This window comes from Odocoileus virginianus, chromosome 17 (genome assembly GCF_023699985.2).
Source record: "Odocoileus virginianus isolate 20LAN1187 ecotype Illinois chromosome 17, Ovbor_1.2, whole genome shotgun sequence".
Classification (NCBI taxonomy): domain Eukaryota; kingdom Metazoa; phylum Chordata; class Mammalia; order Artiodactyla; family Cervidae; genus Odocoileus; species Odocoileus virginianus.
In genome coordinates this window covers 34,846,796-34,865,222 of record NC_069690.1, presented here as the reverse complement: position 1 = coordinate 34,865,222, position 18,427 = coordinate 34,846,796, and the positions used below count along the sequence as shown (strand labels likewise).

Genomic DNA, 18,427 nt, shown 5'->3' with positions numbered 1-18,427 from the left:
GAGGGAGATCCTCTTGTACAAATTTATGCAGACTGCAGTCCCTGTGACCAACACGAGACGTGCTCCGGACATGACCCAGTGCATGCCAAGTGCAACAGTGGCCACAGCCGTCCATTCAGAACTCTTGACGGTGCAGCTCCCAGTGACAGACCTGGGGCCCTGCCACACTTAGAGCCCAGCCCACCCCCGAGCTGGGGCAAACAGGAAGGTCACTGGCACGTCATAAGTGTTTATTGAAAGAAACTAAGTACCGCCTCCCCCTTCACATGCAGGTGGGCACCCAGATAGCTCCTGATGGCTTCAAGGACTTGGGAGCTTTCCATCCTTCCTACCAGCCCCTCTGGGGCCCAGGTGGTACTAGTGCCCCCACGTCCAGTCCCCCCTCTGAAGCCCCTCTCCCAGCACAGATAGCAGAAAGGAAAAAAGAACTAAGACCCAGAGAACAGGGGTCACAGCCACAGCCCTTGGGCTGGATTGAGGGGAGTGGGTGTATATGGGGGCCTGTCTGCTGCTCCAGGCTGGTGGGAGGAGGCGAAGGGAGGTTTCTTGTGTGAGGCCTCTGACCTTACTGCTAACTCTGGCCAGTGCTGCAAAGGCTGGGCTAGCCACTGGCCAGCACGATGCCTGGACACTGGACACACTCACCCTAGAAGGACAGACATCTTCCCTGGGCTGCTGGGATGGCTTCCACCCCAACCCAGGGAGTGGGCCCCACCCCTCCTGTCTGCCAGTTCTGGAGCCCACCGAGGCCCTGTTAAGAACCAGGACAGGCCGGGGAGGGCTGATGAACCTTTTCAATTTAGCAGCTTTCAGGGGGCCTCCCAGATTTTGCCTCTCTGCCTGGCTGAGGTGAGGATTCACCAGTTAAGGGCCATCTAGGCATTGATGGTGTCATTTGTCCCCACCAGTTCCCAAGTTTGCCATCTTCAGGGAGGGTCCAGGTGGCCTCTGCAGGAGCAGCAGAAGTGGGCCCAACTTGGAGAGGCGGTCAAAACCCAGGCTTTGTGTGGGCCTCAGGAGGGGCAGACCTGCAAGGGCATCATTTTACCACTGAAAGCCCTCCCTTCCTTCTAAAGCCCTTGCAAAGGTGACACAGGATAATCGTGCCGCTTTCTCTCCTCTCCTGTTGAGGAGGGCAGACTAGGAGTCTGCTCTGAGTGCAACTTGCTGCAGGCCCACCAGCCTCCTGCAAAGCTCTCTCGACACGCAGTCACATGGGAGAGCTGGGAAGGAACTACTTTATCCACCTGCTGCTGCAGAGAGGCTCAGCCCATCTATCGAGCCCAGGGCCTCTGGAAAGTACACAGGCTTCCTAGTTCACTGGCAACCCCGGGACCCCCATGGCCTGAGGGAACAGGGTCAGAATCACTCAGGCACCTCTGGGCTCCCTGATTTGCTTCAGCCCTGGCCTCTCTGCCCATAATCTGCCACTTCCCCCAGGAACTTTGTGCCAAAAAGTCCTTGCAAGGGGATTTATTACTGGGTCTTCTCCCCTGGGTCTCTCTTTGTGAGGGATCTGGGTCCAGACAGATGACAGGGTGAGGGCTGTTCCTCCTGAGAGCGTGGAGCCAGGCCAACCCAAGCCTGGTGCCCAGGCCCCGCCTCCTAAGACGGCCTGTGCCCGCAGAGCCCAGCAGCTTCAGTGCTGGGTACCAGTGGCTTCCCTCCCGTCTGCCTAGCTCTTCTTGGCCTCCTGCTCCCTGCGCCGGAGTTTCTCACGCTGCCGTGCAGCCTTCTCCTGGGCCTTGCGCTCCTTCTCAGCGGCCGCTGCCAGCTCCTTCAACTTCCGCTTCACCAGCGCCCGATCGTGCGAGTTGCTGAGCCCCAGACTCTGGGGGAGGAATCCAAGGGAGAAGTGAAGAGCCCCAGAGCCCGACACCTGGCCAACCCACGCCCGCGGTTCTCTGTGCCCCAGGTGTATTCTCGCTGGAGCTCTGCCAGCCCTCAGCCTCCTCCTCCCAGGCTTGCTGATGGATCAGGACCCTCGGGGCAGAAATTTGGAATGGGAGTGGCTGGGAGAGATGAGGGTAAATGGTGCAGGGTTCCAGGCCCTTTGCCCCTTCCCCACCCTAATCCTTGGCTCCCATCCCTCCACTCAGGATTTCAGCCTTGGAATAACCCTGCCTGGTTCCTGAGCCCAGAGATGGGAAGCGAGTTTGTCCGAGGTCACACAGCCCGTCAATAGCTGAGGCCCCTTCCTGTTCCAAAGACTTCTGGGGGACTCTCCTCATCACTGCTTCCCCAAGCAACTCAGCAGATGGTGCAAAACAGACCAGAAACCCCCAGAACAGAGATCAGAGCACCACCTCTGACACCCTCTCTCCCTCCCTCTACTTGCCTCCCACAACCACCAGCCTCCAAGATTTTTAGTCTTAGAGATGAAGGCTCCAAAATTCAGATGAGCTGACCAGGGGAGGCTCATTAGAGTCAAGAGTCAGATGATAGGCTAGTCCTCAAGGTCAGAGGTCAACCTGAAGACTTTGGCTGGAGCTCGAAGGTCAGACTGAGGATTTGGGCTGGAGTCAAGACTGGGAGGGAATCCATGCTAGAGAGCAAAGATCAAGGATCTTGCCTAGAGAGCAGAGGTCAGGGCAATGGCCTTAAAGGGAGTGGAAAGGTCAGGATGAGGGGATCCCAATCCTTGAAGGCTGCCTCAGGGATCCAACTGGGTGGTGGTCCCCCCACCCCAACCCACCTTCAGTTTGCTTCCATCCAGCTGCAGTAACTGCGGCCCATCTACCTGCTGCGCGGCAAACTCAGCAGCATACTGCTCCAGGTTGAGGCTTTGCAGCCACTGGCCCACCTGCTGACTGGTCCAGTGGTAGATGGTGGGAAGAGGCTCATCCAGAAACTGGGGTGGAGACCAAGGAGAGTGAGGGGCAAGGTGTGCCCTGTGGCCCCCCCCACCTATGTCAGAGGTCAGGGCCTGCTTACCTCATCGGAAGACTGGGACAGAGTGTGGTAGGGGTAGGAACACTTGGCCGCCTGCCGGGGACCACTTGGGATCTTGGGGCTGCTGCTGGGGGGTGTGGAATCATCACTCAGGGTGGATTCCTAGATGGAAAGCAGGCATACCGCTGAGGAGAGAGCTCACCTCAAGCCCAAGGCAGCAACCCGCAACCCACCATTCCCATTCGGATGGAGCTGAAGTCCAGGGCCAGGCACCAGGGGTCTCTCAGGGCCCTTGGATGTGAACCAGGAGCTGGGCAGGCACAGAGCAAGGCACAGAGCAAGGCAGCTTAGGGCAGGCGTTGGGATCTGAGGTCTCTGGGAGGCGGCAGGGCTAGAACTGAGGAGTTAGCAAGAATGGAGGTCAGACTGGTGTCGCTTCCTTGACAGCTGACCGGGATTCCCGGGGCTGGGTCAGGTGTTCCTGCCTTGAGCCTCTCCAGCATGGCCTCCAGCACCCTGGCTTATAAAAGCCTGGTTAGATGTCGTGTCTTCACTGGACTCTGAGGTCTACGAGGGCCTGGGCTGTGTCTGTTCACCAGGGTCCAGCACAATGGAAGAAGGGGAGGGATGGAGGGAGGGTGTAGAAGAGGGACACTTTCTCCCCTGAATTTACAGTTTTCTGATCTTCTCTCACCTGGCTGCACACAGGAACAGAATCACAGAACAAGCACAGCGCTAAAGGTCATTAGAGCCTGGCATCTAAATTCAGTTGAGTCTGTAGGCAAATCCTTTCAATCTGGGCCTGCATTTGCCCATCTGTACAATATGAGTGGTGGCTCAGTCGGTAAAGAATCTGCCTGCAGTGCGGGAGACGTGGGTTCAATCCCTGGGTTGGGAAGATCCCCTGAAGAAGGGAATGGCTACCCACTCCAGTATTCTGGCCTGGAGAATTCCATGAACTGTACAGTCCATGGGGTTGCAAAGAGCCAGACAGGACTGAGTGACTTTCACTTCACTTCACTTCACAATAGGGATGAGTGTGCCTGCCCTCCCTACTTCACTGAGCCTTTGTGAGGGTAAACAACAATGCTTTTGGAGCTTTGTAGGCCACAGAATCCTAGTGAACATAAATAGGTGCTCATTGTTGCTTCTGTTCCTTGGTCTCACTTCACCCACAGGGTTGTGAACTTTCCAAGCACTAGCTAGGTTGTGGTCCTGTTCATCTCTGTTCCCACCAGCCTCACTGTACCACACGTAGTCCAGCTCCTAATACAGGATGTGGAGTCAGAACTGAGCCAGGCAGAAGAGTTAGCAGAAATAGAAGAGTTCTCAGGCTGGGTGTGTACTAGGGGATCATAGTGCTCAGTTACGTGTGTTGAATGGAGACAGCAATGAATGAATCAACAAAGGAACCACTCTGCATACAAACAAGTGAATGCCTGAACTCAGAGACTAGATGAATTAATGATCATCGAATGGCTCCTTGGATGGACAAATGGACTCCAGGAATGCCTGGATCCAGGCCCAAGCCAGAGTGAAGTATGTCCTGTCACCTGAGTCTGGGGACCAGTATGGAGGCCAGAAGGCCACGGACTTACCTGAGAAGCTGACTTCTTAGGGCTGAAACCCTCGCGTTTAGGGGAGCAGGACGGGGAGGTGGTGCTGCCAGAAGATGCGGAGCCCTTGCCACTGTCTGTGAACCAGGAAAAGGGCAGGAACGGGGAGCCCCCTGACCTGCCGGACCCCTCCACCGACTCCCTGCAGAGAGAGCACGCTGCATGGGTGTGGGCACCGAGGAGGGGGCTGGAACCACAGGGAGTGACGGGCAGAAGCTGTGGCTGAGGGGCTGTGGGTACCTCTCACCTGCTGCCCATGGACAGACGGTTGCTGCCCTTCTCCTTCCGGCTCTTGCTAGTGGATGCTCGGCGTAAGGTGACCCTGTGGGGAGGGCAAGGGGGAGTGGAACAGCGCTGCCCACTGTGCTACCCAATTCCCAAGCCTTTGTTTCTGATCACTCACCCCAGGTCCAGGAACTTTCGGCGAGTCTTCTTATCCAGGCCAATGGTAGGGCTGGCGGGCTCAGGTGGGCTGGCATCCCGGCTGTCATCTTTTGAGGAAGAAAAGGAAGGAAATAGCCTATGTGGTGGCTTGTCTGCCTCTTCCAACTTCCAATAAGGTGATAGAAATTCTCTTGACTTAGAATCAGGCAACCTTACTTTGAATGCCCTTCACTAGCTGTGTGACCTAGGACAAGTCACTACCTCTTTGAGCTTCCTGCATCTCATATATGGGGCTAATAACACTGCCTATTTCATGAGACCTAATAGGATGAGATAGTGAAGGACAGGGAAGCCTGGCATGCTGCAGTCCATGGGGTCGCAAAGAGTCGGATACGACTGAGCGACTGAACTGAACTGAATAAGATGTTTATGAAAGCCTTATACAAACCGTAAACCACTCTGAAAAAGTAGAGATCACTACTCTTTACTGTTAATTTTATCTTGGCCAACTTGTAACCAACCTTCTAATCTTGGCTCACATGTCACTTCCTCAAGAAGCCTTGCAGGAGGCTCCCAACTGCTCCCAGGATGTTTTCAACCTGATAAATGTCCTCCCGCCCTGCGTGCCCTTTCTCGAATAGCACTCAATACACCTTGTACCTATACATTTAGTTAAGGGATTGCTTCCCCTCAAACTGTAAGGAATTATTTGACTGCTTCCTCTAGAACCTATAAGCCTCGCGAGGACGAGGACAGCATCTGCTTGCTCTTTTGTGTGTCCCAGTGCCCAGCCGGTGTCTGGCACACATTAAGGCTCTCTGGAAATAAGTGAATGAACCGTGGTCTTTATTCTCCACCTCCCCTGAGCCACCCGGTGCCAAACCCGAGGTCTGGCCAAGTGCTTCGGCTCCCAAAGGAGCGCTTGCCGGTAGGGGGCGCCGCGCCGGCCGACGCTCACCTTCGCTGTGCGGCTCGGCGCGAGGGTGGCGGCGCACGAAGCTGGGGGAGCTGTCGGACGAGGCCGCGGAGCGGGGCGGCGAGCAGGAGGCGGCGGCCAGACCCTCGTGCGAGGCGGCGTTGTGCAGGGGCCGGTAGCGTGCGAGCGGTGAGGGCGGCGGCTCGTCCTCGTCCAGGCTGCGCCGCAATCCCGGGGGCTCCAGGCAGAAGGAGCCCCCCGCTGGGGACCCCGGGCCCGAGTGCAGAGGCGAGCGCAGCCGGTGCAGGGGGCTCCCGCAGCCGTCGGTTCCCTGGAGGAGGGGCAGCTGCTCACCGCCTACCCTCTTCCCCTCTTCCCGGAGGGGAGCCCGGGCTCCTAGGGCCTTCCCGGCCTGGAGGGAAGGCTTCCTCGAGCCTAGGGCCGAGGGGTGATTGGGCAGTGAGCAGTGAGAGATGGATCTTCTGGTCACAGAGGCAGGGGCTGCATCCGGCCTCCTTCACTTATTAACTGTGTGACTTTGATAGTGAACCTCTTAGAGCTTCAGTTTCCTTGTCTGGAAAATGGGGTAATACCTTCCTTGAAAGTATGAAATGAGCCAGAATTGAACTGCAGCTAATATTTGTCAGCCTTGTTATGTGAGAAGTCTAGGGGTGTGGTGTCCCTGGAAGAGTGCTTTGGAGGGATTATCCGGGGGCAAGAAGGGTATAGGGTATGGTGATTGGGGGGATTGCCCCAACCTTGCCTCCAGGCCCATCGGAGCCTTCACCATCCTCTGCAGAGCTGGCACTGTCCCGAAGCCTGGAGCGAGAGGGCCGGTGTCTCCGGCCCTTGGCCAGTAGTTGGGCCCGGGCCTTGTGTAAACTGCTGTCCAGTCTGACGGTTTCTGGCACTGCCAAGTCCAGGTCTGCAAACCAGGGAAGAGGGACAGAGACCAGATACATAAGGACAGCAAGCCCAGAGGCCCACCTCAAGTGGCCACCTGCACTCACACCCAGGCATTCAACAATGTCTCTGAGTGTTGGGCACTGATAGTCCAATGAGATGGAAAACTGTGTCTCTCACAGGGACATGGACATGTCAGCTTGTACATACAGTGTGTGATAGACCCTCTCACAGGCAAGAGGACAGGATTGTCCTGTTTGGAGGAGGAAACACCAAAGCTGGGTCTTCAGGTCTGTCTGGGAGTTTACAAGAGAGGAGGCTGGCAAAACTGGTGGAAGCTGGCAAAACTGGTATATGCTCTGCTGAGAGGAAGGGAAGATGGGGGCAGGATACCTCCAGAGCAATGAGAGGGCAGGTTTGTGGAGGGAAGGACTGGAAGATGAGGCTGGAGAGAGCACACTTGTAATGGCTACCACTGAAGAAGTGCTGACTATGTGTCAGAATGTATATTCATCACCTTGTCTACTCAGAACAACCCACAGGCTAGGGATAGCTTCTATTCCCATTTCACAGCTAAGCAAACTGAGGATCAGAGAGGTCAAGTCTCATGCCTGAGGCCTGCAGCTAGCAAGAGTCTGGAATTTGAGCCTGGCCAGTCTAGCTCCTGGCTCCAGGTGGTGCAGTGATAAAGAATTCGCCTGCCAATGTAGGAGACACAAAAGACACAGTTTCAGTCCCTGGGTTGGGAAGATCCTCTGGAGGAGGAAATGGCAGCCCACTACAGTATTCTTGCCTGGAAAATTCCATGGACAGAAGAGCCTGGTGGGCTACAGTCCATGGGGTCGCAAAGGGCTGGACACGACTGAGCGACTGAGCACACTCACACAGTCTTGCTCTAGAGACTGGCCCTGCTGGGGATGCTGGCTTTCTGCGCCATGCTCAGGGTCACACTCAGAGACAGCACTGCTGAGCAGCTAGATGACTCGCAGTTAACTAGAGGGACCCCTATAAGCCAGTGGCAGAGAGGAAAGCCCACAGACCCCTGAAGCCTGTCTCTCCCGTCCTGGGGTACATAGCCCAGGGCGAGGTCCTGGATGAGGACATGGTGGAAGAGTAGGTAAACCCAATAGATTATGCATAAACCCCACAGCTCCAAGTTTCACTTTCCATTTGATCCACCCTAGAATACAGACTTCTTTCTGCAGTGTCCCTGAGTTTCTCCAGGCAGAAAGCGTTCTTCCCAGACCATCACGGCTTAAGACCTCTCTTCACCACTCCACCCTCCGTGATCTCAGGGACCCATCCCATTACTCATGCCTGCCCTGCTTTGCCTGCTCCTCTTTCTCTTGTCTGTAGACACCCCTTAAATCACCCCCAGTGGCTGAACTACCACCTATATCTATTTCCAGCTCTGATTCCTTCCCTGAATTCCAAGTCTGAGCACCTCAACACCTGCCACATCTGAAGCACCCAGGCACCTCAAACTCAGTCCATCAAACGAATCACCACCTTGCCTCAGACCCTGTCCCTGGCTCTGTGAAAGACCCCACTGTCTACCCAGTCGCCTTCTCAGACCTACCGAAGTGAGTGAAAGTCACTCAGTCCGACTCTCTGCAACCCCCTGGACTATACAGTCCATGGATTTCTCTAGGCTAGAATACTGGAGTGGGTAGCCTTTCCCTTCTCCAGGGGATCTTCCCAACCCAAGGATTGAACCCAGGTCTCCCGCACGGCAGGCGGATTCTTTACCAGCTGAGCCACAAGGGAAGCCCTCTCAGACCTAGACCCAGTTGGTAATTCATGGGTCCAGCTTCCTACTTGACACCTCCACTTGGATGTCCAATGGACATCTTCAATGTACATGTTACAATTGGACTCCTGACGTCCTCACCCCACAAGCTGCCCAGTCTACCCATCTCGATGAATGACAGCTCCATTCTTCCAGCTGCTAAGGCCAAACCGTGGAGTCACCCTTGATTCCTCCCTCTCCCTCCTACCCTACAAACTGATCCAACCCCAATTCCTGTTAGCTCTACTTTGGAAATATATCTAAACATGCTGAAATATTTATGGTGAATGACATGATGATTTAGATTAGGTTCAAAATAATCCAGGAAATTAGGAGGGAAGAGAGGAAGGGGATGTAGATGAAACAAGACTGTCCATGAGTTGATGATCCTTGAGGTTGAGTGATAAGTACATAAGTGTATGATGGGGCACTTTGTGCTAGTCTCTACTTTTGATTTCCCCCAATAAAATACTGTGTATATGTGTCTTTGTAAACACACACTTACATACATGCCCACATGTGGGGAGAAAGAGGAAGGGAGAGGAAAGGAGTAGGAGAACACACAGCATCCCTGGTCTGGGTCACCATCATTTCTTGACTCCGTTATTACAGATCCTCCCAGCTAGTCTTCTCTCTGCCTCCCTTTCCCATTTACTGTCTATTTCCAGCCCAGCAGCCAGAGTGATCCTGATAAAACATGTCAGCTCGTGTGACTCCTCCCTCCACTCAGAACCTCCACTGACTTCCATCTCACACAGAGGAAGAAGCTGAGTTCTCAGCATGGCCTTTAGACTCAGGCTGTTCAGAAACGCTCTCCCTCTTCCCTCTCTCCAGCCGCCGTGGCTCTTCCTTATACAAACTATCCTGCACCTCAGGGCCTTTGCACTTCCCCTTCCCTTTCCTGCAAGGCTCTTGCCATAGATTTCTGCACACTTCCTTCTTTCAGCTCCTTCAGGTCTCTGCTTAAATGCTTTCTCTCACTGAGAGACCACTCAATTTAGAATATCCCCAAAACCCACAGCTAAATTTTTTCCTATATCATTTATCATTCTCTGGCATACCATATAGGTTATTTAGTTTATTGTCTCTCTCCACCAATCAAAATGTCAGCTCCATGAAGGCAGATGTTTCTCTATTTTGTTCACTGCACTAACAAACATAGAACATTGTATGTGTGACTGTGTGTGTGTGTGTGTGTGTGTGTGTACACAAGTGTCCTAAGTGTTTTATAACTACTAGCTCATTTAAACCTCCCCACAACCCAAGGAGACTCCAGGAATTATCAGCGCAGCCTTAATTTGCCTGAGGGTATACAGCTGGAAAAGCTATGACAAACCTAGACAGTATTAAAAAGGAGAGACATTACTTTGCTGACAAAGGTCCATCTAGTCAAAGCTATGATTTTTCCAGTGGTCATGTACGGATGTGAGACTTGGACCATAAAGAAAGCTGAGCGCTGAGGAATTCATCCTTTTGAACTGTGGTATTGGAGAAGACTCTTGAGAGTCCCTTGGACTGCAAGGAGATCCAACCAGTCAATCCTAAATCAATCCTGAATATTCATTGGAAGGACTGATGCTGAAGATGAAGCTCCAATACTTTGGCCACCTGATGTGAAGAACTGACTCATTTGAAAAGATCCTGATGCAGGGAAAGATTGAAGGAAGGAGGAAAAGGGGACAACAGGATGAGATGGTTGGATGGCATCATTGACTCGATGGACATGAGTTTGAGCAGGCTCCGGGAGTTGGTGATGGACAGGGAGGCCTGGCGTGCTGCAGTCCATGGGGTCACAAAACGTTGGACATGCCTGAGTGACTGAACTGAGCTGATAGGGCTGGTGAAGAGCAAGTCAGGGTTATAGGCAGTCTGGCTCCAGAGGCTCAGCGAGTAATTACCAAGCCCTCCCTACCTCCCTACCTGAGGCAGAGATGGAAAGACTTGTGTGTTCAATCCCCTAGTTTACAGGTACTTAGTCTCCTCAGAGAGCAAGGTTTGGCCCAGAGTGCAGAGAGAGCGAAGGACAGTAGGCAGGACTGCTGGCGGGCAGCTGATGAGCATCCTCAACCAGTCCAGCGTTAACTGGTGCCCAGCTGCCCTGGGCCAAGGAGAAGGCCCTCTGCGCCTGAATCTGGGCCACATCAAACCATGGTCATCTTACTGTGGAGGGTCTAGGGAGCAAAGGGACTCCTGATGGGCTTGGGGATTTCCGAGGCAAGATGGGGCCAGCTTCTCTCCTGGTGCCTTGCTCCACCAGGCCCCTCTCACCTCCTTCCACCCTTCCTTCCATCTCTCTCTCCCTCTTCCTCTCCCTCTTCCTCTCCCTCTGGGAGTTAGCCGGCCCAGGGCTGTGGGAAGTCATGAATATTTCATCACCTTTCTCTTCTGGAAGCCGGCCAGGCTGGCAGCTACCTCAGCAGGTTGGGGAGAAGGAAAACAGGAAGGGTTGGGCTGGGGTTGGTGGCTGAAAAGCCTAAGGAAGGGGGAGTTCACCTCTGCCGGGCCGGGATTCAGGCTGGACCTGGGTGAGGATGGACAGATTCAGAGTCTGAGGCCCAGAGGCTGTTTGAGACTGGGGGAGTCCCCAAGGCAAAGCTTTCATGCACAGACCCTAGGGAGGCCGGGGCGGGAAGCGGTTCCTCAAGAGCCTGGAGGCAGCAGCAGTTCCAGGCATTGCAGGGATCTGCAGCAGCCCCAGGGGAGAGTCAGTTGAGTAGGGTTGAAGGAAAAGGAAGGGCAAGGAAGGGAGAGATGAGGAGAGGCAGGGGAAGAGACGCTGGAGACCCTAGGGCCTGCCACACCTAGGAGCCCTTCCCGGCTTGAGAGCCCTGACGGCTGCATACACGATAGAGCTTTCTGCCTCCACCTCTCCCGCCAAGTTCCTCCACCTTCTTTCGCTCACTGACTCCTCCACTGAGTCCAACTGGGAAACGGCCTTTCCACCCCGGTGCATGCTGGGAACTCAGTCCTCTAGCGGTCTTTCTCTAATCCACACAATAAAAAGACTGCAGGAGGCAAATAATAGGGTGTGTGTGTGGGAGTCCACGCATCTCCGAACAGAGGGGGTCGATCCTGGGTGCCCCGGGAGTATAGATGCTAAGTGTGTTATGCATTTTTTATTTTCCTGCACATCATGTAGATGAAGCCCCTTATTTATGGGACTCGGAGGTAACCTGTGTTGCCTCTGCTGGGTTTACAGGGCACAGTGTATCCTGGTATACAGCATAGTGACTGCCAGCAGGGAATTGGGCAGTCTGGAGTTCTTGTCCCAGCTCTGCCACTAAACTGCCATGTGATCTTTAAAGCCAGTCACTGCAGCGCTGTGTCCTAGGCTTAATGTCTGCTATATGGGTACGCTTCTTAGGATTATTGTGGGGTTAAAGTGATACATCCCCTTCATGGATCACAGCCTTGTCATGACAAATGGGCTTGTGTAACTCAGTGATGTTATGAGCCATGCCATGCAGGGCTACCCAAGATGGACAGGTCATCGTGAAGAGTTCTGACAAAACGTGGTCCAGAAATGGTATGGACCTAACAGAAACAGAAGAGATTAAGAAGAGGTGGCCAGAACACACTGAAGAACTACACAAAAAAGGTCTTAATGACCTAGATAACCACAATGGTGTGGTCACTCACCTAGAGCCAGACATCCTGGAGTGTGAAGTCAAATGGGCCTTAGGAAGCATTACTATGAACAAAGTTAGTGGAGGTGATGGAATTCCAGCTGAGCTGTTTAAAATCCAAAAGATGAAGCTGTAAAAGTGCTGCACTCAACATGTCAGCAAATTTGGAAAACTCAGAAGTAGTCACAGGTCTGGAGAAGGTCAGTTTTCATTCTAATCCCAAAGAAGCACAATGCCAATGAATGTTCAAACGACAGTAAAATTGTGCTCAATTCACATGTTAGCAAGGTTATACTCAAAATCCTTCAGTACTAATAAACCAAGAACTTCCAGATGTAGATGTTTAGAAAAGGCAGAGGAACCAGAGATCAAATTACCAACTTTCTTTGGATCATGGAGAAAGCAATGAATTCCAGAAAAACATCTACTTCAGCTTCACTGACTACACTAAAGCCTTTGACTGTGTGGATCACCACAAACTATGAAAAATTCTTAAAGAGAGGGGAATACCAGACCAGCTTACCTGCCTCCTGAGAAACCTGTATGTGGGTCAAGAAGCAACAGTTAGAACCAAACATGGAACAACCGACTGGTTCAAAATTAGGAAAGGAGTACAACAAACTGTATATTATCACCCTGCTTATTTAACTTCTGTGCAGAGTACATCATGTGAAATCCAGGCTGGATGAATCACAAGCTGGAGTCAAGATTGTGGAGAGACATATCGACAACCTCAGATATGCAGATGATACCACTCTGATGGTAGAAAGTCAAGAGGAACTAAAGAGTCTCTTGATGAGAGTGAAAGAGGAGAGTGAAAAAGCTGGCTTGAAACTCAACATTCAAAAAACTAAGATCATGGCATCTGGTCCCATCACTTCATAGCAAATAAAAGGGGAAAAAGTGGAAACAGTGACAGATTTTATTTTCTTGGGCTCCAAAATCATTGCAGACAATGACTGCAGCCTTGAAATGAAAAGATACTTGCTTCTTGGAAGGAAAGCTTTAACAAAACTAGACAGCATATTAAAAAGCAGAGATATCACTTTGCCCACAAAGATATGCATAGTCAAAACTATAGCTTATCCAGTAGTTATGTACAGATGTGAGAGTTTGACCATAAAGAAAGCTGAGTACCAAAGAATTGATGCTTTTGAATTGTGATACTGGAGACTTTTGAGAGTCCCTTGTCTGCAAGGAGATCAAACTAATCAATCCTAAAGAAAATCAACCCTGAATATTTATTTGAAGGTCTGATGCTGAAGCTGAAACTCCAATACTTTGGACACCTGATGTGATGAGCTGACTCATTGGAAAAGACCCTGATGCTGGGAAAGATTTAAGGCAAAATGAGAAACAGGTGGCAGAGGATGAGATGGTTAGATTGCATCACCAACTTAATCGACATGAATCTGAACAAACTCCAGGAGATAGTAAAGGACAGGAAAGCCTGGTGTACTGCAGTTCATGGGGTTACAAAGTGTCGGACAGGAGGTAGTCACTGAATAACAATAACAACAGATGGGATACAGGGCATATGAAATGGCGGTGCTAGCCTAGTACCTGGCATGAGACAGCACTTAATAAATGGGGACCCTTACTATCATCATTGTTGTTGTAATTGGATATCTACTCAGATAGTGGTGACAAAGACTCAGACTTTAAGGCCAAAATACACACACACTGAAGTCCCCGGGACTGCCCCTCCCTCAAAACCTCTTAGCCTTGGCTAGAGATAGAGTCAAACAGTACTTACCAAAAACCTCATCCACAGGTTCTCGGAGCTTTGAAGAAGCCATGACTCGAGAGAGCTGGGAGGACAAGAGAGAGGAAGAAGAACCATGGATAAGAAGGAAATAGACCATGGTTGGTGGAGGTAAGGGAGCTGCCAATGGCTACCTGTTCCTGGCCTTCTAGCCCCTCACCTTCCCTTACAAGTCTTCCTCCAGCCCCTTGAAGAGAAACCATCTGAACCACACCCCAGATGGTGGGCCTGGGCAGGAGACAAAAGCAAGTCCAAGGTGTAGACAACAGGCTCTCCCGTGGCCCCGGTCCGAGCTGATCTGTCTCCACACAGGTCACTGAACATCTCCCCTTCACCTTCCTGAGCCTTTCCATCATTGGCATTTTCTTAAAACGTTTAATTATCATAAACTGTCCAACATCAAATCTGGTAGAAATCTTGAAGACTATTAAATCCAATCCTCTCATTTTACAAATAAAGAAACAGATGGGAGAATGACTGACCTAAGATCACATAATAAGTTATGACAAAATCAGAACCAGAACCCAGGTTCTTCCATCTACTCATCTACCTACCTCCCTACTTATCTGTGCATCTACTTGGCTATTCACCCATTCAGTCAGTCATCCACCATCCACCCTATTCAACCATTTTTACATCCATCAATTTACACCATCCACTCAGGCATCTTCCCACCCATCACCCAGTCCTGCCTCCCTCCACTGTCATCAAGTCACCACCTGTCTTTCTGAACATGAGCTGTTCAGGAAGCTGGCATCGTCAGCAGGGTCTCTGTTCTTAACAAACTCACAGTTCTCACAGTTCTAGACAGACTCACAGATGCAGAAGGGTATAAAGAGTACCCACAGCAGAACAGTGGATAGCCAAATCTCTATGAAGCATCATGCATGTTCTGGCAAGAAGTTGGATGGATAGGGGTTTTGTTTTGCTTATAGGCTGTAAGAAAGGAAGGGCAGGTGGAGAAGCAGGATATATGTAGCTGAAACAGTTTGGGCAGGCTTCCTAGCAGATATAGGATTGCAGCATCCCTAAACCAAGGCCTGGGTATTAGAGAGGCAGGTGGATAGCAGATGAGGGGAGAAGGAAGAAGCTCAGGGTCAGGAGCACATTACATGGCTGGGACATGATATCCAATTATTTCTAACTCTCAGGTCCCCACGAGAAGGGCAGAGCACTGGATTGGACCATACATATGACACATTTAGGAAAGTTAGGACACATGCCTGCTAGGTTCTTTTCCAACTCTCCTCTTCTGTTATCACATAGATATCATCTCACTGTGTGCTGGCCAGGCTTGGGATTCTAAGTATCTCCACTTTACAGATGGGAAAACTGAGATGAAAGAGGTAAGAGGCTGAAGGCAACCTTGATCCCCTCAGCTCTATCCTGGGTAGTGATCTGCAGCTTTGAAACCTATTCATAAGGACAGAACACTGCTGGGAGAAGGCACAGGATGGGTAGAGTAGTGGAACTGATCCATACTCACTACGACTGGGTATGTCAAAACTATGTCCCCCCAGGCTCCATGGACACTTGGGGCTACAAGGAGGAAATGAGGTGTAAGAAGGGGCCAGGGATATGGAGCCTCTAAGAACGCTCTTCCATTTTTGAACTCTGGGTGCTAGTAATAAAGAAGTTCTAGACCTTCTCTTCCTCTCCTGAAGGCAGATGGGAAAAGAGGCTGCACCAAAGAATGAACGAGACTCCCTCATTCAGTCGTAAAATCTCATCTGACCAGGACCCAGCTGCCACCTCCACCAGAAAGCTGTCCTAGATAGCCATTACTCCCTTCATTTGTTTATATAATTTCTAAATCCACCCTTTCCTGCCACTAGGAAATGAGTAATTTTTCATACTTCATTGATTCCCTAAGTAGGTCATATCTCCCCCACATCAGACAGGAGCTCCTGAGGAGAGGGGCCAGTATTCCCATCAGTAGGGGCTCTCTGAAGAGAAGAACTGCTTCTCCCATCAGAATGGAGGCTCCCTGAGGGCAGCAGTGCTTTCTTCTTTTAGACAACTTGAGAACGGAAAGCCCGCGTGTGTGTGCTCAGTCACTTCAGTCATATCTGATTCTTTGCCACCCCATGGACTGTATCCCACCAGGCTCCTCTGTCCATGGGATTCTCCAGGCAAGAATACAGGAGTGGGTTGCCATGCCCTCCTCCAGGGGATCTGCCCAACCCAGGGATCGAACCCACATCTCTTTTGTCTCCTGCATTGGCAGGCAGGTTCTTTACCACTAGTGTCACCTGGGAAGCCAATGGAAAGCCCATGTGCTCTTTATTCAAGATCCCAGTCTAGGAATAAGACCCTCTTGTAGATGCCACCCTCTTTTAGGTACCCTCTGGGGTGAGCTGGGGCTTCCAGCTCACACCAGCGCCCAATACATTCTGATTCAGCACAAACTGCTTTCTTCAACAAATAACTCCCTGAGGTGTGTATGGGAGACCCTCCTTGCACTGTCCCATGGGGAACTCTGGGAAGCATGACATCAGGATGTCTCCAGGCCCCTCCTATACCACCTTTCAAAATTGAACCTTGCAAAATTAGAGAACCCCCCATTTACACTCCTACAACTCTACACTCCTACACACACACACACACACACACACACACACACAGACACACACAGACACACAGACACACCATACTCACATTCAAACCAGGTAAGCACTACAAGGTGGAGATGAACTTGTTCTCTGGACACACTATGGGCTCTAACTCTTGCAGGCCAATCCTTCCTCCCCAACCTTCCCAATTCCCGGAGGAAGAACACCAGTAGCATTTGTCCCTTCCCTAGGAGAAAGGGAGGCAGGTGAACTCCAAGTTCCCGGGGACCCAGGGGAAGGAGAAAGAGAAATAAAGTGTGCACAAGTCCTGAAGAAGGAATGGAGTGTAGGACAGAGATGGACAGGTTGGTGGAGTGTTAGTCCATAGAGCTGCAGAGAGGAGGAAGAAAGAGCAAGAAAGAAATGAGCCAGAGAGCAGCAGCAGCAGCAGGGGCAGGGGAAGCAGGAGAGACTGCGCTCCAGCAGCCCTGAGTGAGGCCCTGGGGAGGGGTGGAGAAAGCTGCCAGGAGAGGGGCAGCCCCCAGCGGAGCAGGAAGGAGGGAAGGGGCCCTGGAAGAGGAGAAGGAACCCAAGAGAGAAGTGCAACTGGAAAAGCCTGAAGAGGGTCGGTTGGGAGAGGAGGCTAGGGCTCGGGTAGCAGTGTGGAGCAAGAGAAAGTGATGACCCCCTCCCACAAGGCCCAGGCTGGGGGCATCTGGCAAGAGTCCATCTGTCCCCTCACAAGCACCGCTGGAGATGGGGTGGGGTGGAGAACGGGGCATCTTTTGTATCCCAGGGACCTTATGCTCCAATCAGAGCCAAGTGGCTACTTCTGTTCAATCCATCAGTCCAGCTCCTCACCAGGCAAGAAGGAGTTAAACTTCACCCCTCCCCCAACACCAGTTTGTTTTTTTAAATTAATTTCTCCAGGCTTCGGGCTGAGGGAGAGGATTAGGGACACAGATCCTATCTCTACTCCCTCCCCTGGCAGCCCAGCACCCTACCTCCGTGCAGGCCCCCCTAGGGAAGAGGGAAGAAAGGTCCTTGTCTCTTGGCCCCATCCAACCCCACTAGGGTTCCCACCACGAGCCCGAGTGACCCCGCGTCCTCGTCCACGTTAGGGATCTTGGGGTCCCAATCCCTTACCTCCAGCATCTGTCATCTTCAGCGTCTGGCGCCTCGGAAACCCCTCAGGCCCATGGTGCTTGGGGCAGGGACCAGGTGGGAGAGGGGCAAGGGGGTGGGGGGCTGTCACCCCGGCCGCGGGGGGCTCCGGGCTGGCTCCATACGCTCCATCCCAGGAATAGGGGTAGGGGTCAGCGAGGGGGGTTCCTGGAGCCGGAGGAAACGTGGCGGGGTGGGTATTTCGGAGAGAGGTTTGCAGGAAGCAGGAGGCGAGGCGGGCGGGGCAGGACCAGGAGACCTGACGGGGAGGATGCTCCGTGCGTTTGTGCGTGCGTGTGTGTGTGTGTGTGTGTGTGTGTGTGTGTGTGTGTCTGAGAGAGAGAGAGAGAGAGAGAGAGAGGAGGCGGGGGAGGGAGGGAGAGAGAGAGAGAGAGAAGGAGAGGAACCACCTCCCGCCCCGCCAGGCCCGGCTGGACGCGGGGGTCCCCCGCCCGGCAGGCAGATACTCGTAGCGTCGCTTCTGCGGGGATCCGCGGGGGTCCCCGGGGAAGAGGCAACGCGGGGGGCCCGTGGCGGCGAGGCGGGAGACAAAGAACGGGTGGAGGGCGGGAGAGTGGAAGGGAGGGGCGGAGGCAGCGGGCGCACGGGGGAAGGAGGAGGCGCCCCGGTGACGGGATTCTGATTGCCGAGGCTCCGCGGCCAGTGGGAGTCCGCGGGTGTGAGCGGCCAGAGAGGCGGCCCCGTCTTAGGACCCACGGGGCTTCTGACTCCTCTGCAAAGCCTATGAGGGCTCCTGATCCATTCAACGGACGACCACAGTGCAACTGGGTGCGCTGAAGCGGGAGGGGACCTGAGGAAC

At 52.6% G+C, this 18,427-nt stretch overlaps 1 protein-coding gene across 2 annotated transcripts; it reads right to left on the bottom strand.

Annotated features, from left to right (window-relative positions):
* Positions 1 to 213: 213 nt before the first annotated feature.
* SAMD14 (sterile alpha motif domain containing 14) lies at positions 214 to 18,209 on the bottom strand. 2 transcript variants are annotated; one of them, XM_070479312.1, is made up of 10 exons: positions 17,590 to 18,209; positions 13,883 to 13,937; positions 6,567 to 6,733; positions 5,851 to 6,139; positions 4,912 to 4,999; positions 4,756 to 4,830; positions 4,491 to 4,666; positions 2,935 to 3,054; positions 2,696 to 2,851; positions 214 to 1,831 (listed from the first exon to the last, which is right to left on the bottom strand). In XM_070479312.1, the coding sequence occupies exons 2-10, from the start codon at positions 13,892 to 13,894 to the stop codon at positions 1,676 to 1,678; spliced, it is 1,239 nt and encodes a 412-aa protein (XP_070335413.1). In that variant the 5' UTR covers positions 13,895 to 13,937; positions 17,590 to 18,209; the 3' UTR covers positions 214 to 1,675. The 2 variants fall into 2 exon arrangements, with proteins under 2 accessions (XP_070335413.1, XP_070335412.1); XM_070479311.1 differs by having other exon boundaries at positions 4,491 to 4,650; positions 17,590 to 18,206.
* Between the last annotated feature and the right edge of the window lie 218 nt (positions 18,210 to 18,427).